The following is a 23,523-nucleotide window of genomic DNA, read 5'->3' on the forward strand; positions in this document are numbered from 1 at the left end:
AGCCACTCATACTTATTTTCTCTCACAATTTAAGACTTAGAATATTTTCAAATTTGTAAATGAAAGCGCGCACACACAATTACGGGTAAAACACCTAGGGCCGGACGTACCTTGGTGTAAGCGATGTCATCTGACACCGCTTCGCCGAAAAAGTTCACTAAATATGTATAAAATATATCTTATTAAATAAGAAGAAATGACACTACTTTACACATACATCTCGCTAGCTCTCCTGGTCAATCTTTCCTTTTTTTTAAGGAGAGGTCATGGGTTCAAACTTTAGCAGCTTCATGCCGAGTTAAACTGGGTAAGATATTTATGCATTTTCTGCTTTAAACGGTGATTTGTTTATTTGTTTATTTTTTAAATACGACACCGCTTACAAATTTTTTTACATACGCCCCTGAAAATATCCAACCTTTTATTATTCTCGCAGAATATACAAAAGACTCACGTTGGAAGGCTCACAATATGCTACTTGCCTTAGCGAACGAAATACACATACATAAAGGGCTGCCAATGTCAGTTACAAGGGGAGCAGTTACAAGGGGCAGTTACATGGGGTGTGCCTGGCACATGCCAAGGCTTACAAATAAGTAAAATACTTAGCCACTATCTGAAGATGATTCTCATGAAATTATCTCGCCTTCAGCCTTCAAGCGAACTGACTCATGTGCACTTCACATGGCATAAGTTCCATAGCACATACACAACACACTTCCTTCCGGTCATGTGTTTTACAGACTTGTTCCAGCTTCACCCACTCTTTGTTCAGTCTGCCTTGCCTTGTCTTTTGGATCATGCCTCGCACATAACAATGCTCTTTGTCATAACCATGTCGTCCCACTGATCCACATGCATGCCTTTGTCAAGTGCCATGCGTCTACCTGCTTTCATTTGCCATAGCTGTCACCCACAACCAAAGCTGCCTTGGCATCACTCATGGCGCCTTATCAAGCTGACCTGCTTAAGTCCGTGCACCAACTTAGGCACACTCCCAACTCCGCATATTTCTTTCAAACATCCACATGAACCCATGTCAAGGGGAAATGTACAAACCATTGACATTGGTTCTGCCCGACATCCATCACGTTCCAATATTAGGGGCTAACAAACCACCCCCACTAGTTGAACTCGACATCTTCGTTGAGGCTGACTTCAAATAGTCCTCTATTTGTTGTTCATGTTTCCACAATGAAGCACCCTTTTCCCAAGTCGCATCGGCCTCAGGTTTTCCTTTCCATTGAATCAAAAATTCTATTTGCATGTTCTTCTTGTGCATCCCAAGAATCCAGTGGTCAAGAATCTTGTCAATTTCTTTCTCAAGTTGAGTGCGCATCTTAGGAGGAGCTCTGTTTATTTTATGTTTGTCCGGATCTTCAGGATCTTCAATGTAAGGCTTTAGAAAACTCACATGAAAAGTTGGATATATCTTCATTCTTTCTGGAAGTTTCAATCGGTAAGCAACTTCACCAACTTTTTCAGCAACTTCAAAAGGACCATCGTGCCTTGCAACCAATGCTCTATGCCTCACCTGGACGTCAATCTTTTTCCAGCTCTGTGAAGTAAGATTTAACAACACCTTATCACTTACTTTAAACTCCAAGGGGCACCTGTTCTTGTCAGCATATTTCTTCATTCTTTTATGGGCCTTTGCCAAGCTATATCTCGCCTCTTTGACCATAGCTTGTCTATCCCAACTATAGCGGTAAGAAGCTAGATATTTACCCCCAGTCTTTTGTTGTGTAATCTCAGCCGGTTGTGTAGGCTTCTTCCTCAAAACAATCTCAAATGGACTCATCTCAGTTGCTAAAGACTTGTGCAAATTATAGAAAAATTATGCACAATCTAGCAAATCTGTCCAGTTACGTTGACTAGCAGTCACAAGTGCCTCAAGTATTCCTCCAACATATGGTTAATTCTCTCGGTTTGGTTATCAGTTTAGGGATGATTCTCCATCAAAAAATTCAAGTTCGTTCATATCAAATTGAACAAATATGTCCAGAACCAGCTAGTAAATCAAGCATCCCTGTCACTAATAACATCCTTTGGTATCCTGAAATATTTTATCACATTCTTGAAGAATAATTCAGCAGCAACCTTTGAAGGACATTTTGTAAGGGCTGCAATAAAAATAACATATTTTGAAAATCTGTCAACCACAACCATGATCGACGACAAACCATTGACCTTAGAGAACCCGCTGATAAAGTCCATTGAAATAGATTTTCATAGTTCTTCTGGAATAGGCAGAAGTTGTAGAAATCTTGCCTCTTTCTTCCGCTTAGTTTTATCAAGCTGATACACAAGGCAACTCTTAAGATAAGCCTCCACATCATGCTCTATCTTGGTCCAAAAGTAGTATCGGGATGCCAGGGCCATCATCCTTTCAATCCCAGAATAACCAGCCCATAGAGTATTATGCGTCTCCTTCAACAGTTCGCTACACAACCCATCACCAAGTGGTACTACGATTCTCTCCCCTTTGAAATAGAGGAGCCCTCGATCCAGTACCGCCTTCCGTCCCTTCCCTCACATGATTCACTATTTTTATATACAATAGATTGTTGGCAGCACACAACTTGATTTTATCAAGAAAATCAGATTCAAGTCGAGTAATAGAATAAACAGTAATAAATACCTTATTTCGACTCAATGCATCGGCTACTTGATTGTGTTTTCTCGGCTTATGCTCCCAAACAAAATCATATTCTGCCAAGAATTCTTGCCAACGTGCCTGATTCGGACTTAGCTTTTTTTGTGTCTTGAAAAATGTATTAGCCACATTATCCGTTCTCACGACGAACTTAGTACCTAGCAAGTACACACACCAAATCTGCAAGTAGTGGATTACATCAACCATTTCTTTTTCATGAGTCGGATATCTTTGCTATGCTTTATTCAACTTTCTGCTTTCAAACGCCACTGGATGTCCTTCTTGTACCAACACATCTCCAACAGCCTTTTCGGAAGCATCTATATAAACTTCAAATGGCAGTTCAAAATCTGGAAGCTGCAAGATAGGTTCTAATTAAGGGAATAGCTTCTTTCAGTATGTCAAATGCACCACTGCATTTTTCAAACCACACCCACCTAGTATTCTTCTTTAACAAATCATTTAAATGAGAAACTCTCATTGAATAACAAGCAATGAACTTCCGATAATAGTTAGCTAACTCAAGGAAAGATCTCAGCTCTTTCACATAACTAGGCGTCTGCCACTCCACAATGACCTGCACCTTTTTCGGGTCCATACATACCTGGTTTTGCCTCACCAAGTGCCCTAGAAATTTGATTTCCTATTTTGCAAATTCACACTTCTCCATTTTCACATATAGTTAGTACTCCATCAAACGAGACAACATCTTGATTATGTGTAATATATGTTCATCCAAAGTCTGACTATAGATGAAGATGTCGTCCAAATAGACAACGACAAAGTCATCCAAGTATTCATACATTACATCATTCATCAAGTTACAAAAAGTAGCATGGGAGTTTGTCAACCCAAACGGTATAACAAGGAATTCATATAAGTCATACCTCGTAACACATGTAGTTTTATGCTCATCACCTTCAGCTATCTGTACCTGCCAATAACCAGACCTTAAGTCAAGCTTCGTGAACCAACAAGCCTTGCTCAATTTGTCCATTAAGTATTGCACCAACGGAACTGGATATTTGTTCTTCATAGTCACTTTGTTCAACGCTCGATAATCGACCCACATCTGAAACGTCCTATCCTATTTCTTTTGGAATAAAACAGGTGCACCAAATGTAGCTTTTGATGGCTAGATCAGTCCCACATCAAGCAACTTATTCAACTTTTTCTGCAACTCAACCAACTCTTCTGACGCCATACGATAAGGAGGTCGAGCAGAGGGCTTAGAACCAGGCAACAACTTAATCTTATGATCAATAGCCCTCCGTGGTGGCAAGTTCTTAGGAAATTCAGGTGGCATCACATCAGCAAAGTCACTCAAAATTTGAGCGATACAGTCCTATACTTCAACCTTCACATCAGGCTTCACCTCAACTATAGCAGCAAGAAAAGTATCATCTCTCATTTTTAGACCTTTTTCGACCATCATGGCAGAGACTAATGAAGCCCTCTGTTGGGTTTCTTCCTTCCCATAAGGATGAACAACTTTCACAAAACTAAGGGCCATTTCATACAGGATCATGAATCCATCCAAGCGAGGCATTGGGACAAAGCGATTTTTCCGCATAAAGTCGTTTCCAAGGATCACCTCGAAGTCCTCTAATGGAATCACCATCAGATTAACTTTTCCCTTTCAGTTCCCAACAGGCATAGGAACGTTGTAAGCCATACCCATGATGGCTTGCGCTTTTGCATTCATAGTCTTCATGTAAGAGGGACACTTGCTCATATTCAACCCATACTTATGCACCAATCTTACTGAGATAAAGGTGTGAGTAGCTCCAGTATCCAGCATTGCTATCACACTCTTTTCCCCAATTTTCATTTCAATGTGCATCAGTAAATAATGAAGGTTGGTCTCGTCACTTGTAGGATTAAGAAACGATATAACGTTCAACAATTGCAAAGGATTCACTAAGGCAACAACTTCATTACCTTCTCCTTCACGATTGTTTTTTCTTGCAAGCAATGCATTCACTCGTTTCCTATTTGGGCAGTTCTTGTCAATAGGAGGTCCACCACAAGTCCAACAACCATCACCGTTCTTGTTAGCATTCCCTTTTTTCTAGCAGATCCATCAACAATTGCCATGCCTTTTTCCAAAGTTTCTTTTTCAGATTTCTTTCTTCCATTTCCGTTTCTTCTATGCCTTTTTCTTAGGATTTAAAGAAGAAAGAACATCATAAAGACTTCGTGTAGTGCGATAATCCACCAACGAGTCTACTGCAGCAATAACACTTAAGAGATCTTTCACGTTCTGCCTCCTAAGCTTATTTTGCGCCTAATCTTGCATGGCAGAAATGAAGTTATGCAACTTATTGTCCTCATACGTGTTCTGAATATCTAACATTAAGGAAGTGAATTCCTTAATTTAATCACGAAAAGTTCCCGTTTGCCTCAAGCATTTCAAATGATCTCTAGCAAGCCAAGCTGTGTTGCTAGACAAGAATTGGTCTTTCATTTACTTTCGAAGCTTTTCCCATGTATTAATTTTAGGTATGCCCGTACTTTCATCATCAGCCATACGGGTTCTCTACCATAACTTCGCATCTCCCGTTAGGTACATGCTGGTTAAGGTTATCTTCTCTCCATTAGCAATTTTGGTAGCAAAAAAGTATTGTTCTATATCCCAAAGAAACTTTTCCAATTCTTTTGCACTTCGCGTCCCACCAACCGCTTTTGGTTCTGGGATCTTAACCTTGGAACGCTCTAGGTTATGATTTTTGCTTTTTCTTTTTCAGATCTTCAACCTAAATGTTTGTAGCCTCACATGTTTGTTGAACAGTCTCACTAAACTAGTTCAAATCTTCCTTCAAATGATAGATCTAAGTTATGATATCCACCAGATATAAAGAATCGCCTATCACACCGACTAGTGCTTCCAACTTCTGCACACGTGAATGCAAGTCTGCGTTGGAGTTTCCTCCAGCCATGGGTCCCAAATCACGAGTCACGCTCTGATACCAGTTGTTACAGGACTAATTTTTCGCAAATGGCACTGCACGATAGCAGCCTGACACTCAATCCACTCAGCCTTACTTGTTTTCTCTCACTGTCTAGGACTTAGATTATTTTTAGACTTGTAAATGAAAGCACTTATACAATTACGAGTAAAACGCCCAATCTTTTATTATTCTTGAAGAATATACAAAGGACTCACGTTGGAAGGCTCACAATATGCTACTTCCCTTAGCCAACAAAATACACATACATAAAGGGTCTACCAATGGCAGTTACAGGGGGCAGTTACATGGGGTGTGTCTGGCACATGCCAAGGCCTACAAACAAGTAAAAAATATAACCACTATCTGAAGATGATTCCCACGAAATTATCCCACCTTCGGCCTTCAAGTCAACTGGCTGATGTGCACTGCACATGGCATAATTTCCACAGCACATGCACAACACACTTCCTTCCAGTCATGTGTTTTGCACACTTGTTCCAGCTTCGCCCATACTTTGTTTAGCCTGCCCTGCCTTATCTTTTGGACCATGCCTCGTACATAATCAGCTCATGATAATGCTCCTGTCATAGACATGTCATCCCGCTGATCCACACGCATGCCTTTGTCAAGTGCCATGCGCCCGCCTGCCTTCATTTGCCATAGTCGTCGCCCACAACCAAGGTTGCCTTGCCATCACTCAAGGCAACTTGTCAAGCTGACCTGCCTAAGTCCATGCACCAACTTAGGCACGCACGCAGCTCCACACATTACTTTCTTACATCCACACGAACCCATGTCAAGGGGTAATGTACAAACCTTTAACATTGGTTCTGCACGACATCTGTCACGTTCCAACATTAGGGGCTAACAGGTAGCTCACAACATCTTCATGTTGGTATACTCTCAAGTCTAGGCTTGGGCCACATCATCCCCTTCCTTATCCTTGCCAACCGCCTCGCCACCCACCACTATGTCTCTATCACCGTTTTCGTCATCACTTGCGGCATTTCTCTGGCGGAAACAGAGCTTGTCAAATCCACAATAAATCCAAGCTGATTGATTTACTTGAAATACCAGCAGTAGATGTATCGAACCTTATTGATTCCAACACAAACTTTATTATGAAACCTTTTGTGCTTGTAGGTGAAAGTTTACCTTTTGTTAAGTCTACAATATTTGCTAAGAAGCATATCCCAGAAGCTCTCATCGTTAATCTTTTCTGCACTGAAGCCTTGCTAGTTGCAAAAGAATTTGGATTACCCAGTTATATATATGTTCTAACAAATGCATGGTATACAACATTGACTGTATACTGTCAAGTTCTTGACAAAGATATGGGGTCAATATTTTGATCAGGATGAACCGCTGAAAATCTTGGGTTGCAAACCGATTCGATCGGAAGACGTGGTTGATCCAATGCTGAACCGGAATGATCATCAATATAGGAACTTTCTCCTCAACCGGGGCGACTCTACATAATATGGGGCCTAAGGCCAAAATTAAAAAGTGAGGCCTTAAATTCTTTTAATTATTTTCTTTAGGGAAACTACCAGCTACGTCCATTTATAAGTAGTTTATTATAAAAATTGGCCAATTCATAAAATATTACTAATATTAGCCAATTAACTATTTATAGCTAAAAAAGGTCAATATTTTACTTTCTTTTGAGTGTGTGTTATTAGAATAGATTGGTACATCTTAAGGAGCTTGAATCTTAGTTTTGGGATGATTTGATGGAGTTTTGAGATGGTTTGAAAAATTTGAAGTAGAAGATGTAACACGAAAACAATAATATGTGTATCACATATGTATCATATTTGTATCAAATGTATATCACATGTATATCCATGTATACTTGTGTGTGAGATCCATGCGTGATACATGTTTGATACATATGTCGTAGAAAAATATTTGAACTCGATTTTAACTACGAATTTTGATACAAAATCAGTTCAAATCCCCTCCAATCTTCCTCAAAATTTTTATATTGACTCATCTATATGTTTTCAATGAATTTTAAACATACCTAGTGAAAAGGATCCTTTTTTTCTTAGATTTTTGGAATCCTGTATATATATATATATTTTGTATTTCATCACCTTATTTTCTACCTCATCCATGAAATTTCCTTTCCGTCTTGCTTCTAACGTTTCTAATCACACTTTAAAATATGGAAAGAGATCTTTGCGTGTGATTCTTAGAGAGAAAGAACCTTATTTATTTGGGTTTTTAATTTTTATATGTGCTTGGCTATTTTTGATAAATCTATGATTAATGGCTAGAGGTTGGTAAGTTGAGACTTATTTGGGGCATTTATATAAGATTCCCAAATTTTTACTCTTATAAGTTATCGAATCTAAAGAAGTTATAATCAATTTTAATTATTGCCAATATCTAACCAATTTATTTAATCTCTCTTGTGTTATCATGGTGAAATTTATTAATTTAGTTTTGAAAAACTTTTTCAACCGAGGCAACTGATATATAAATTATTAACGATAATTGAATTAACACTTTTTACCTGATTGAGTTTGTCCATTAGAGTATTCTTCTACTTATACAGTTTCTCTTAGTACTTTTAATTCTAAATATAAGTTGAAACAAATAATGTTTTAGTAACTACTATGTTTCAAAGTCATTCAATGTTAAGGACAAAATTTAATAGTTACTTATCAAAGTAGCTTAAAAAATGCCTACAAAGGCACTCAAAGAATTAAAAAAAATTATTCTAAACTAACACTGTAAGATCAATTTAAGTTGGGACAAATTAAAGACAGAAAAATAACTAGTAACTATACAATTTAAGATGTGTAAAGTTTTTAGCTATAACTATTTTAACCAATTGATTTAAAAATTCTATCAATAGTGCATAATTATTAAATATTATATATATTATTTATAGATTTTAGGGGCATAAGACCATTGTCTTAATGGCCTTAGGCTCCAGCCGGCCCTGGTCCTCAAATGGTTGGACAAACAAGCTCTCGAGTCGGTTAACTGAGCTAGCTTTTGGACTTGAGGTTGGTGCGAACAAGTCATTTTTTACGGTGGAGAAAGAGGGTGATGGCACTCCGGAATACTTGCCAGAAGTTTTTTTTAACTCGAACAAAAGATTTTGGGTTAGTAGTTCAAATGTGGACTGATCAAGTGGGAATTTTGAGTCACCCATCAGTAAGGGGATTTTTTTCACAATGTGGATGGAATTCTTGCATTGAGAGTATAACAAATGGTGTACCAATGACATGCTACTATGCTTACGGAGGAACTTGGAGTGGTTGTCAGGCCAAAAGTGTTGCCAATGAAGAAAGTGGTGGAAAGGAAGGGAATATAGAGAAATTGGTGAGAACGTTAATGCAATATAAAAAAGGAAAGGAATTGAGGTAAAATATGAAGAAACTAAAGATGAGTACTGCAGAAAAAGCTCCAAGTATGGGAGGCTCCTCTTAAGATGCAATGTGTGAAGTTCTCAAAGACACATGAGAAAGATATGTCTGTCTCACAAAAGTATAAGAAAGCATGGTTAAGCTACTTAAATTTATTAATTATGTTTTTTTTCATTTTCTTTTGAATAGACAGGCAAGAGATGATTGGTGTAATAGCTAGCTAGAATATGCATGATGATCGTTAAGCTTTATATTTGATGTAACTTACTGATAGACTTCGAATAATTCTTGTAATAAACCAATCTCATTGTTTGGATTGATAATTGTCCCCTTTCACCCTTTGCAAGAAATCTTGATAAAATTAATGCACTAATGATCCTGTGACAATAACTTGCATAGCTAAAATCAGAAAAAAGATTAAAGAACTTTGACTGCTGATTACTTAGCATAATTTAGCACATATTCTGCAGCGATTTTATAAATCTTTAAATTAATACTCTAACCGATAAGCCCCAGCTTTATTATGACAATAATTAGATAAAATTGTATTACACTGACTACTAAATATTTTAAAAGAGTTTAAGTTTTATGTGTTGATAGTATAAAAAGATTTATAAATATATATATATATAAGATTATATATATATATATATATATATATATATATATATATATATATATATATATAAGTAATTAAAAGAGTTTAAGTTTTATGTGTTGATAGTATAAAAAGATTTATAAATATAAATTTTATAAGATAATATATATATATATATATATATATATATATATATATATATATATATATATATATATATATATATATATATATATATTACATAATAACTATTTTGTAGACATACCCATTAACCACACAAAAATAAACTATTTTGAGTTTATTCTAGCCTAACATGAAATTTAGTCATCTGGAAAAGAAAGGAGGACAATGTACATTGCATTTTCTGTTGTTGTAATCATACCAGTTCCCATTAGGATAACATGAGTGAAATTTAGCATTTCAAAAGAAATTGTATAGCTAAGAAACATGTTGGTAGCATTTAGCCATCTACTGACCATAACTGGGAGTATAAGTAAATGTGTATCATGTTAACAACACGTAAGCAGAACAGCCACCTGTTAACAGAATATTGATAAAAGCACAGAAAGAAATATACCGGCAATAGCAAACAATAATCTTCATCGCTATATGTCGACGATGCAAGGCTCTATTTCTGTTAAAGAAAGTGAAGAGTGAAACCCCCAAAATAAATTTAGACAACAAATCAAAAACTAAAGTCTTAGCAGTCCCTAAAGCCAAATGCCCCAAACCAATACATGCACCCAAATAAGTCTTAGTGGCAGTCCCTAATTTATTTCATCAATTTCTTCCATGAAATAAAAGAGAACAAACACTTCCTTTAAGCGCTAAGAAAGGGGAGAAAAAGAGAGAGTCAGTCTTGCCGTCGTCCGGTCGCCATCGATAGTCGGAAGTCGGAACACAGAGAAGAGACAGAGGATGCGAGCAGCAGTCTCTAAAAATGAACAGTAGTCTCGAAGTCGGAACACAGAGAAGAGACAGAGGATGCGAGCAGCAGTCTCTAAAAATGAATAGTAGTCTCGAAGTCGGAACACAGAGAAGAGAAGAGAAGAGAAAATGAAATAAGTTAATATTTATACTTGCCCTAATAATTTCGGATTTCAAATCGGATCGGGTTAAAATTATACCAATCCGAATCCGATCCGAATATCTTAAATTTTAATAAATAAAATTCGAATCCGATCCAAATATCCGAAATCCGAAATTGAGCGGATCGGTTCGAATTTCGAATATCCGATCCAAATGCACAATCCTAGTACAGAGCTACTGTAAATCTGCTCAGTGTGAGGAGATTTTAGCAAATTATTTATTTCGTACTGCATTCAAATATATCCCACCGTACCAAACTACCAAATCATATGTAGCCAGTCGAGCTCTATAAGAAGTCACCAATAAACGGGCTCTATAACTATAAATATATCAATCGCTACAGTGAACTTTTCTTGTGTTCCCATTTTCATTACCTGTATCTCATATAAGTCCCCAACATGTCACCTCTTTCCTTTCACAAAATCTCAAGTATTACTTAAAATATTTGTGTTCTTTTTATTTTGGTTGATTATCGTATCTCGGCACTATATTATTATTTTATTATTATTACCACGAATATTATTTTCTGTGGAGGTTTATTCTCAATAGTGAACTCATGGTCTCTCCACTTATATATTTTGTAAAATTGATTTAATATTATCTGCTGGTATTCATGCTCCAAAAAAGTTGAATGATGCACTTGATTGAATAACAAGTTATTTATGTAGAGGAATATGGATTAATTCCAATTACAATACTTATTTTTTTCATTATTCGCACCATATTCTAATTAAAAATTCTAGATCCATCTGCCATATCTGGAATCATATCTGGAAGATGTACACGTTAAGAAGTCACCAATAAACAGGCTCTATGACTATAAATATATCAATCGCTACAATCTTCTTTTCTTGTGTTCCCATTTTCATTACCTGTTATCTCGTATAAGTCCCACCATATCACCTCTTTCCTTTCACAAAATCTCAAGTACTACTTTGTAACTATGGGTAGCTCAGAACAACTTCATGTTGGTATTCTCTCAAGTCCAGGCTTAGGCCACATCATCCCCGTAATAGTCCTCGGCAGCCACCTCGCCACCCACCATAACGTCTCAGTCACCGTATTCGTCATCACCTCCGGCAGCTCTCTGGCGGAAAAAGAGCTTCTCAAATCCGCCAATAAATCAAAGCTGATTGATACAGTTGAAATACCAGCTGTAGATATCTCGAACCTTATTGATGCTAATACCAAAATGGTCACCCAACTTTGTGTACTTGTACGTGAAAGTTTACCTGTTGTTAAGTCTGTAATATTTGCTAAGAAGCATATTCTGGACGCTCTCATCGTTGATCTTTTCTGCACTGAAGCCTTGCCAATTGCCAAAGAATTTGGGTTACCAAACTATATTTATATTCCAACTAATGCGTGGTTTACAGCTTCGACTGTATACTGTCAAGTTCTTGACAAAGAAATTGAGGGTCAATATGTTGATCAGGACGAACCGTTGAAAATTCCGGGTTGCAAACCGGTTCGACCGGAAGATGTGGTTGATCCAATGCTGGAACGGAATGATCAGCAGTATAGCGAGTACTTGAGAGTACTAGGGATTGGTTTCTGTTTATCGGATGGGATATTGATGAACACTTGGGAAGATGCTGAACCCGGTTCACTGAAAGCGCTCAGAGAAAATGAAACATTGAAAGCAATCGTGAAGTCAACGGTTTATCCAATTGGACCGTTGAGTAGACAAATCATAGATGGGAATGATGATAGGAATTTTATCCTTAAGTGGTTGGATGAACAAACTCCCGAGTCAGTTTTGTATGTGTCTTTTGGAAGTGGTGGAACCCTTTCATCGAAACAATTAACTGAACTGGCTTTTGGGCTGGAGTTAAGTCAACAGAAATTTGTTTGGATAGTGAGGCCACCATCCGAGGTTGGTGCAGACAAGTCGTTTTTCACAACAGGGAAAGAGGGCGATGACACACCGGAATACTTACCTGAAGGTTTTTTAACACGAACACAAGATTTTGGGTTGGTGGTCCAGATGTGGGCTGATCAAGTTAGAATTTTGAGTCACCCATCAGTCGGTGGATTTTTGTCACATTGTGGATGGAATTCTAGCATTGAGAGTATAACAAATAATGTGCCAATGATTGCATGGCCGCTATACGCTGAACAAAGACAAAACGCCACTATACTTACGGAGGAACTTGGGGTGGCTGTTCGACCAAAGGTGTTACCAACGAAGAAAGTGGTGGAAAGAGAGGAAATAGAGAAACTGGTGAGAACGGTAATGCAATATAAAGAAGGAAAAGAATTGAGGGAAAATGTGAAGAAACTGAAGATGAGTGCTGAAAAAGCACCAAGTGTAGGAGGCTCCTCTTATAATTCAATGTGTGAAGTCCTCAAAGACATTGAGAAGAGAATCCATGCATGGTTACAAGAAAAACATGTGTGAGGAAACTGGCTAAAAAGGGTAAGCAAATGGTAAGGGCCACATATAATATATTACCCTAAAATGGTCTATGTTATGACTTATGCCTTTTATGTACTTACAATATGCTTCGAATACTATTTGTAATAATAACAGATCTCATAGTTAGTTGGATCGATATTTCTACCGTTTAATCCATAGCAAGCGATCTTGACAATTAAAGTTGCTACGTGTGGTGAAACAAAATTATTTAGAAGTATTATATGCACTAGTACAGGCCAAGTCAGATCACGTCAATACAAGTAAAATCATGAAAAGAAAAAAAAAAGGGAAACAATTAGCATGCCGATGATGTTCTTTTGTAAAATATCATTTTCAACTTTAGGTATTCAAGCATTATTTTGGATCCCAATGTCACCTGGCTGACTCAGAAACAAGTCGCCAACTCGCGCGCTCTACATCTTGTTTTAAATGCTAAATATGAAAAGGAGAGAGGAATCTCATTATACAACTCCTATACGTTGTATCAATTAATAGGATTGATCAACGTTCACCTCAAGTGCATTATAGTATTAATCTTGTTTAATAGTACCTTTTTCTTGTTCCATTTATGTACAATATTTGACTGTAATGAAAATATGACTTATGAGATATAGTAATAATAATTGTAGAAAATATTTAAATATCCACTACTAAAAATCAGCTAAAAACTGATCAAATATTTTCGACCAACATTGGTCGGTCAAAAAAAGCTGGAAACTGGACGAAAACTGGAAAATTATTTTTTTACATTTTTTTAAAATTAAATACCGACCAACGCGGTAAATTGGTCAATGAATTGACCCAACTAGTCAGACAAGAAAATTTTGGATTACCGACCAATGTTGGTCGGTAATCTGGACCCAATTTTTTAAATTTTAATAATTATTTTATTATTTAAAATATTTTATAATATTTAAGAATTTATATTTAAAATTACTGACCAACTTTGGTCGGGAATTATTATTTTCTGCAAAATAACCAACCAAAGTTGGTCGGTTATTACGTCAACATTGGTCAAACTTTCGAATTACTTTTATATTTACTATTTAAATAATATAAATGTAATTCGTTAACACTTTTGTAATATAAATAATGAATACACTAACATATACTATATATAACATGCTATATATGTAGTTAAAGTAGTACAACGAAGTGTGTGTGTGTGTGTGTGTGTGTGTGTGTATATAGAGGTATAGCCGTATATATATAAGAACACGAAGCGCTAGGACCACGGGGTCGGGTTCTTTTAGGGATAGACTTGTGAAGATCCTAATTAGTATATATAATTTATCATCAAATATATCTATTTGTAAATTGATTCATCGACTTATAACTTACTTAGATGCATCGATGAATATTAAAAACAAAACGTTTGACCTATATCAACTAATAGTAAAAACAAAACGTCTCGACCTATATTGATTAATCTATGTCATGCATATTAATCGATGATTCATCAAAACGTCTCGACCTATATATCGATTCATCTATGTCATGCATTATTAGTGATGAACGAATGAAAAAAGAAGTTATTAGCATCAATTACAATATAGTGTATGTGTGTGTGTATGAGAAATTACTCACATACTTAATTATAACTTAGAAAATTTACTTAGATAGTTGCTATTATAATTTATTAAAATTAAATAGTTAATATAATTATTTATAAAGATTATACTTATAGTTTATAATTATTTATAATAATTGCATAGTTAAATAAAATAAATTCTTGTAGTTTATAATATTATTTTTATAGTTTATAATATTTTAAGGAAAAAAAAAGAATTTAATTTTTTTTAAAAAAAAAAACCGATCAAAGTTGGTCGGTTTTTGGTCAAACGGTCAACACTTAATGTACCGACCAAAATTACCGACCAACTTTGATCGGTAATTCTGAAATCAGAATTGAAAAACGGGGGAACCCCCATTTCTCTCTTATCTTCCCCTCTCCTTCTCTATTTCCCTCACTCAAAACCTTCCCCTCTCCTTCTCTATTTCTCTATGGTCGTTGTCAAGGCGATGCATTATTTACCTCTTATACCTAGGTTAAAGAGGTTATATGCGTCGATGAGTTCTGCTCCTCATATGAGATGGTACTTTGAAAATAGAAGACCACCTGGTGTTATGTGTCATCCTTCAGATGGAGAAGCTTGGAAGCACTTTGATAGGACATATCCAGATTTTTCTAGTGAACCAAGGAACATTCGGTTAGGTCTGTGTGCGGATGGCTTCACGCCTTTTTCTATATCTGCGACACCATATTCATGTTGGCATGTCTTTCTTACACCTTATAATCTACCACCTGAGTTGTGTATGACTAGTCCATATATATTCTTAAATTGTATTATCCCCGGTCCATGTAATCTGAAAAGTTTGATTGATGTATATTTACAACCTTTGATTGATGAGCTAAAATAATTGTGGTATGATGGTGTTGAAACATATGACATATTAACCAAGCAGAATTTCAATTTGCGTGCTAATTTAATGTGGACTATTAACGATTTTCCTGCGTATGGAATGTTGTCTGGGTGGATGACTGCTGGGAAGCTAGCTTGTCCTTACTGCATGAAAAATAGTAAAGCGTTCACTTTGAAATATGGCCGAAAGCAATCATGGTTTGATTGTCACCGTCAATTCTTGTATGATGATCATGAGTTTAGAAGGATGAAAAATGCATTCAAAAAGTGGAATATGATTCTCCCCCAACTCCATGTCAGGCCGTGATGGCGTCCAGCACCGTTGCTTGACAAGAGTATATTTTGGGAGTTTCCTTATTGGAAGGATAATCTTCTCCGACACAACCTTGATGTCATGCATATTGAGAAAAATTATTTTGACAATTTGTTCAACACAATGATGGATGTTAAAGGTAAGACAAAAGATAACCCGAAAGCTAGAATGGACTTACAAGAATATTGCAGGCGGCATGAATTATACTTGCAGAGAGCAAATAATGGTAAGGTGTTCAAGCCCAAAGCAAGTTACACATTCACTTTGGAGGAAAGACGACAAATTTGTGATTGGGTTACGAAATTGAAGATGCCTGAGGGTTATGCGTTGAATCTTGGAAAAAAGTAGATATGGACGTAGGGAAGTTGAGCCATTTGAAAAGTCATGACTGCCATGTTTTCATGGAGACCTTAGTGCCTATTACATTTTGTGGTTTGCCTGAAAGAATCTGAAAACCCATCACAGAGAGTAGTTTGTTTTTCAAAGACTTATGTTCTACCACATTAAGGGAAGAAAACCTACTTCGGATGGACCAGAATATTCGTGTAATTTCTATTAAGATGGAAAATATATTCCCATGTGGTTTCTTTGATGTGATGGAATACCTTCCAATATACCTTGTACACGAGGCACGACTTGGAGAGCCTGTTCAATGCAGATGGATGTATCCCTTTGAGAGGTAATATTATAAGTTTGATGTAATATTATTTGAATGTTCTTGGCTAATATGACATTATGTAGGACAATTGGCAAATGCAAATAATTTGTTAAGCAGAGGAATATGATTGAAGGATCTATATGCGAAACCTATCTTGCAAAGGAAACTGCACATTTTTGTTCTTATTATTTTGAGAGTAACGTGCCATGTTCTAGGAATAGGCCCAATAGGCACACGGTCGAATGTGTGAATGATCCATTATATCCACCAATGTCCATATTCAATCAACCAGGCCGATGTTCTAAGGATGTTAGAAAGAGAAGTTTGAGTGATATGGAGTACAAGTCAGCTACACTTCATGTGTTGCTAAATTGTTCCGAAGTTATACCATTTCTCAAGTAAGTATTGATTTATTAGTTATCAAAATGTAAAATTTACTGTGACTACATATTGATGCAACTACTAAAAATATTTGATATGTCACAGTCACTTTGTAGGTCAATTTGGCCATGATGCTGTATATACGAGATTTGATATGTGGTTCAAATAGAATGAGGACGAAGAATCAACTGATGAAGCTCAAATAAGTGAGGACGAAGAATTCTCGGACGAGGAACAATACGTCGATGAGGATTAAAAAGTTGGTTTTTTAAAGCACTCTCGTTTTATAGCTAGTTTCTTATATGTTTCAATCTAAATGTGTATTATATTATGTAGATGGCAGGCAAGGGTCAAGGTAACAATGACCCTACTAGTTCTCGGGGTCGAGAAAAGGGTAGGAAGGGAAAGAGGAGGGTAGAAAATAATAGTCCCTCTTGTCCACCCTTTTCAGAGATGCCTATGTCTTATCCTCCACCACATGGCTATACTCAACTGCCACAGCATCACGAGCCGTACACCTTCATTCAGACACCAGGTCTTCCATCACAGGGCCATAGGACTATACATCCGACATACAGTCCAGCTGCCTCACAGCCATCTACATCGCATCCACATGGATCACATCCCTACATATCACAGCCACATGGATCGCATCCATCCATGTCACAGCCACTCGGGTCACAGCCATCTGCATCACAGCCATCTACATCACATCCACATGGATCACATCCACTTGGGTCGCATCCAGCTATGTCGCAGTCATAGGGATCGCAACCATCTTCATCATTGACTCCATCTATTGCAGGCCTTCGCCTGCGAGGCAGTAGCTCTGACCCGCCTACACCGTCTTCACATGCCTCTGATACACATGCTTCGGATGGTGATGACGAGGTAGTGCATTATGATCGATATGGCAGAATCATCATAGTCCCTAAGGGTGATGGGTAAGTGTTATTCATTATTTTTGCGTCTATTAATTTGTAATATTTTTACTAAGATATTAATGTGTTTTTATTGTTAAATTGCAGGTTCAGGCTGGGTAATAAGACTACGAAGATAATCACCAATGCCATCAGAAAGCTTTATGATGGCCCTTATGCGACTTGGACTGATTGCCCATTCTGACTTAAGGAGCAAATTTTCAATCAATTTAAGGTATAAATGTTCTTTTAAACAGTTTAATAATTTATTTATGATATTTCCATCTAATATTTAACTTTTAAAATACAGAGCAATTGTATATGGGAAGACCGCTATAGCGCGGAAGTGGCTGTAAATTTTTATCATAAAGCTCGCAAGAGATTGGCAGATACTTTCTCGGATGCTAGAAAGAAGAACAAGAGGCCTGGCTGGTTACTTGAGAATTTGTGGAATGATTTGCAAAGGCAATGGCTTACCGCAGAATTCTTAAAGAGGAGCGAAAAAGGAAAGAAAGCTCGCGCATCCGAGAAGGGAGGCTCCTTGCACACTGGAGGTGCGATCAGCCTAGGGACAATAAAAAGAAGATTGGTACGTAATTGCTTAAATTATTTTACTTTTCTAAGTATATCTATTATGTTTATTAACTAAATTAATTTATTTTCAGGAAAAGAAGTATGGGCGTCCAATGAGTCATGATGAGCTATTCAAGGAGACGCATATTGTGAAGAAGAAGAAAGAGGGGGATCAAGATAGGTGGGTCGAGAACCGGGCCTCGACTGCATATGTAAGCTTTCAATTTTCTTTAAGTATTATAATTTACTTTTATAAAAATTTTGAAATACTGATTTAATTTAAAATAATATAGGGTCGCTACCAAAGTAACGTGGAGGAATTCATCTGTAGTCATCCAGCTAGTAAATCGGGTGAGCCAACCCAACCTTCGGACGAGGATGCTGAAAGAATATGGTTGGAGTCTGTTGGCGGTCCAAAATGGGGGAAGGTATACGGGCTTCCTACTAAAAACTCACATCGCTATAAGTGTGGAATGCGAGGAATAGGGACTTCCTCGCAAGGCGAGCAACTTAATAGGGAGAGCCTCTCTGCTATGCGGGAGACAGTGACAAAGCTCACATCCGAGCTAGAAGCGGCCAAGGAAAGAGAAAGGCTTAGAGATGCTCAATTCCTTGGCATGCAAGCTCAGATCAGAACTCTCATATCTAGTGGAGCTTTTCTGTTGCCCCGATCTCGTGAGTCATCTCCAGAGGGTCGACCTCCACGTGATCGTTCCTCCCGTCCTGATCGTGATCGTTCCTCCCGTCCTCCCCGTGATCGTTCTTTCCGTCCTCCATAAGACCGTTCTCTATACCGTCTTGTAAATGAAAGTTCATCAGACGGTGATGATGATGTTGTAGAAAATACCCCTTGACTTTTATATACTTTGAACTAGACAAATAGAATCAGTTTTGAACTAGTTGTAATTAGTTTTAACTTGGATTTGGATTTTTATGTTCAATTGAACTTTAATTTGTTAGTTTTAAAGTATTTATTGAATGTTTTGGTTGTTGTTGTGTTGTTGTTGTTGTTGTTGTTATTGTTGTGTTGTTGTTGTTGTTATTAGGTGTATTGGTATGCTGGCAGGTGGTGTAGTTGCCAAAACAGGCATTTTATGCCAAAATTAAACCCAGAAAAACCGACCAAAGTTGGTCGGTTTTTAATTAAAAAAATTATTCCAAAATACCGACCAAAGTTGGTCGATTAATGAACATTGAATTCCCAGAATTCAACATTACCGGCCAACTTTGGTCGGTATTTTGCCTGCACTGTTGAAGTTACCGACCATAGTTGGTCGGTAATATTTAATTTTAATTATTTTTTTTAAAAAAAATATTTTTAATTACCGACCAAAGTTGGTCGTTTTTTTTAAATTTTAATAATTAATAAAAAAATATAATTTAGTTAAACCGACCAAATTTGATCGGTAAAATTAAATTAATAAAATATGTTTCCGACCAAAGTTGGTCGGTAAGTACTTAAACTTGTCAGATGGTCGTTTTAAGCTACTGACCATCAAAACACCGTCCACACCCTAATGATCGCGTTTTGATCGGTAATTGGCCATAACCGACCAACTTTGGTCGGTTTTTAGCAAATTTCTAGTAATGATCATATAAAAAGTTAATATGATCAGGAAAACAGAACTCTAAACTAATCTGATCGAGTTTTAATGAATCTGAATTCTTAAAACCTGTGAAAGATGGAAAGAAATGCAGTGGTTGAAACATTTTGAACTACTCAAAAGTAGAAAGAAAATCATATAAGTTTGAGTAAGTGTGTTCGTCACCTGCATGCGAAAGAGTAAAGTATGTGAAGTAACGAATGAGCATTGTTGATTTCCTTGTATGAGCTATATGGTATTAGTCGGTGATAAAAAGAGCATACCTTGATTGTATAATATTGTCCTAAAGTTATGATGCATGTCTCGAGGGGGTCTTCTCATCATTTTTGAACAAATAAATTAAGGAACAATACAATGAGACATAGAGGTTAATAAAATTGAAATGGATCATAAGAGTTTAGAATTTAAATTTCAGTAAAGCAAAAAAGGAAACATTAATTAGGGATTCGTTTGGTTTACAATTTAGTTATGTGGGAATTATCATGCGGAATTTAATACAGAAGTCAAACGAGATTATATTAATTAAGCGAAATTTTATATTGTATATGTAATAAAAAATCTTATGCAGAAATTAAAAGTTATACTTCAAAAGGGACGATTACCTATTGATACATGTACTGATGAGTGATGAGAAGATATCTTATGGAAAGAAAAAGTGAATGAAGGAACACTTGCATTGTTTTTAGTACATCAACTAATACAGATCTACTTCCTTGAGTTTGCCCTTTTTTTTAAGTAGTTCTTCATTTGGATTGTGGCGAGACTAATAATATAGATAGAACCAGCTCCAAATAATATTTAAATAAAAAATTTATTGTAACACCCACTTCGAATTAAATAATAAATTTTCAAGTTAAAATTTCAAATTCAAGAGTTTCAACTTCAACAAATGGTGGATCTTCAAAAATTGTGTCTCAAACGCCTCAAATAAGCTCCAAATGAGTCCCAAATTTAGCATTAATTTCTCAACGATAATATAACACATTGTATACAATTTAGGTATAGATTATATTATTTTAGTATACAGTATATTATTTTGGTGTATAATATATAATTTGCCCTATTTCCTAGTTCAACTCAATTTCTGCCTAAATGCCAAAGTTCTTCTCCAAATGCATTTTTTTGTGTCACCTAGGATTAATTATAGGAGTAGCATTTTCTCAACACAGCCTTGTTACTTTTTTCGTTTTAACATAGGATTTCTTGCTTATGTCCCAGAAAAGACCATATGCATCCAGTTGCTAATTACGATTCATCTCAGCTTTTCTTTTTCTTTTTCTTTTTCCTTTCAAATTTTTAAACTCTATTTATCTTATTGATGTCTATTGATTCTCCTACATGGGTATACATGTAACACTCCTCACGTCTGTAAATATTTCAACACACGCTAAATATAGAATTTAATTTTTTTTCTTTAAGTGCATAAAAATTATACTTCTATTACGGATTTAAACCTTTGTGATTGACTTTTGAGTTACTTCTCTATTTATAAATAATTAGATATACAATTAGAGGAATATTAATAATTTTAATATTATTAATTTTTAATAATGGATATAATTAAATACTAATTAAGTCAAAAAAAAAAAAATAAAGAAAGCAATAAAACAAAAAAGGAGTCACGTGACGAAACCTCATAAAGTGGGTATTGGAAGGGGAAAAAAAAGGCTTAATGCCTTAAAAGAAAACAGAAAGCATTCTGTTTCTCACACAGACAAAAGGCATAAAGCCTTATACGAAACGGAGGCGTCAGAAATTGCTCGCGCACGAAAATTCTAGGATTCTTTACAACTTACTTATTCTTGAACTCACATATATAAAATTTTCTATTATCAATTATCCTACAGTGGTAATAGGTAAGAATTGAATAGTTAATTCCCTTCTTCCTCTGTATCAACAGTAAATTTCATGTTTAGGTGTGAAACTTTACAATTAATTAAAATACACTGGTTATTGTAGAATCAATTATTTGACGGGTATAAATTGGACTGAGGGCTCAAGGAATTTTGAGGTAAGTTAGATATAACTCTTTACTAAAGTGGTGTAACTCACAAAAGCACGCATACAAGGTGTTTGATGAATTGCTTGAAAGAGTTTATATATACTTAATTGGCGCAAGTGAGTACCTGTTAACTTAGAATTGTTCTAGCAAAAGTTTAGATGATTTATTATGATATATGTGCATAAATTTTCAGATTTTTGTGTTATTCTTATATGCCATTTTCATGTTGAAAATTTATGAAGAAGCAAGAATATTTAGAAATACTTTTGAATGTTTCTTTCATTCTTATGCCATGCTTTACATTTAAGGATAACAGTATGAGTATGTATAGGATGTTCCAGAAAGGATTTAGACTTGAAAAGTCAAAAGAAGAAGTTTTAGAAAGAAAAGATTTTTGGGAGTATCCTCTATTCTGAGAAGGGGTCATCGTCCAGGCCGAGGGTCCTGACCAAGACGTTGACTTCCTGAAACTACTTGTGCCAAAGTAGGGAGCACACGAGCCGAGGGTCTCGTTGCTGAGAATTTACTTAGCCAGGCTAAGGTATGATACATGAGCGCTCAGAACCATGAAGCGAGTGGCACCTCGTGGATTGGGCCTATTCGATCAGGTTGGGATCGAACCCGTGCCGATCACACGTTGACTAAGACATAAATAAGTCAGGATAGTTGGAACTCCCGAAGTATAACGTGAAGTAATTTTTCTTATAAGAAAGAAAAAGAAAAGAATTTCCTTTAGAATATTCATAAACTGCTATTATGCAATTATTTTAGAATTGTTCTTACAAGCTTTATGTTTTACATGCATTTAGAATCTTTGCTCGTAATGTATATTTTATTAAAGTTTCGTCCCCTGTCATTGAGACTCACTGAGTACAATGGATGGTACTGACGTTCTCTTTTGGGAACCTACGTTGATCTGCGGTACAATATATGAACCGGTTTTGTAGGCGAGCAGGCTACGGGTTAGGACTTCCCTCTCTTCCAGTGCTATTGGTGAGCTCCGCTTTTGTTCGTGGAGTATTCCTTGGAGTCATCTTAGTTTAGTTATTTCTTTGTTTACTTGGAGAACTAGCCAGGCAATCTCATTTCTTGAGCAGTGCGTCAGTAGAGGCTTCATAGACAAAACCGTTGGGTTAAGATTCAGATATTTTTTATAATAACTTAGCAGTATTTCAGTGGTTACTACGAATAAAATTTTAGAGTTGATTTATTTTAGATATTTAAGTTAATTAAAAGTATTTGGTTAAAATATTACTTGATTGCATATAAAGTTTGAAGTTATAATAGATTTGAAAAGCGCAGATGGTTCGTTCGGTCATGTTTAGTGATCGGGTGCTGGTCACGGCTTATTAAGAAAATGGGTCGTGACAGTACATGTCTTACCTCAGCTGTTTCTGTTGGAAATCAGAAGGAAAGCTGTGAATGGGACACAAATCTCTTGCTTAACATTACCCCGTTAATTGTTATTTTTGTTCAATCGTAACTCATTTAGATACTAGTACACTCGAATAAGACTACGGTAAAAGCAAAGGACTTTGGACCAGTTCCAACGA

At 36.2% G+C, this 23,523-nt stretch overlaps 2 protein-coding genes and 2 pseudogenes across 2 annotated transcripts; 3 read left to right on the top strand and 1 right to left on the bottom strand.

Annotated features, from left to right (window-relative positions):
• Positions 1-1,087: 1,087 nt before the first annotated feature.
• Positions 1,088-1,801, bottom strand: LOC142172156 (uncharacterized). The gene has a single exon (XM_075235939.1). The coding sequence runs from the start codon at positions 1,799-1,801 to the stop codon at positions 1,088-1,090; it is 714 nt and encodes a 237-aa protein (XP_075092040.1).
• Positions 1,802-6,400: 4,599 nt separating this feature from the next.
• LOC142172157 (anthocyanidin 3-O-glucosyltransferase 5-like) lies at positions 6,401-7,086 on the top strand (annotated as a pseudogene).
• A 1,327-nt stretch (positions 7,087-8,413) lies between these two features.
• On the top strand, positions 8,414-8,991 carry LOC142171454 (UDP-glycosyltransferase 72E1-like; annotated as a pseudogene).
• A 2,328-nt stretch (positions 8,992-11,319) lies between these two features.
• Positions 11,320-13,234, top strand: LOC107759672 (anthocyanidin 3-O-glucosyltransferase 5-like). Its single transcript, XM_016577664.2, has one exon. The coding sequence runs from the start codon at positions 11,621-11,623 to the stop codon at positions 13,076-13,078; it is 1,458 nt and encodes a 485-aa protein (XP_016433150.1). The 5' UTR covers positions 11,320-11,620; the 3' UTR covers positions 13,079-13,234.
• Positions 13,235-23,523: the final 10,289 nt, after the last annotated feature.

The sequence above is a fragment of the Nicotiana tabacum genome, chromosome 17, assembly GCF_000715075.1.
Source record: "Nicotiana tabacum cultivar K326 chromosome 17, ASM71507v2, whole genome shotgun sequence".
Lineage (NCBI taxonomy): Eukaryota > Viridiplantae > Streptophyta > Magnoliopsida > Solanales > Solanaceae > Nicotiana > Nicotiana tabacum.

Excerpts from the sequence above, each read along its gene's own strand:
- LOC142172156 (XM_075235939.1), bottom strand. The coding sequence starts at position 1,801 with ATGAGTCCATTTGAGATTGTTTTGAGGAAGAAGCCTACACAACCGGCT.
- LOC107759672 (XM_016577664.2), top strand. The coding sequence starts at position 11,621 with ATGGGTAGCTCAGAACAACTTCATGTTGGTATTCTCTCAAGTCCAGGC.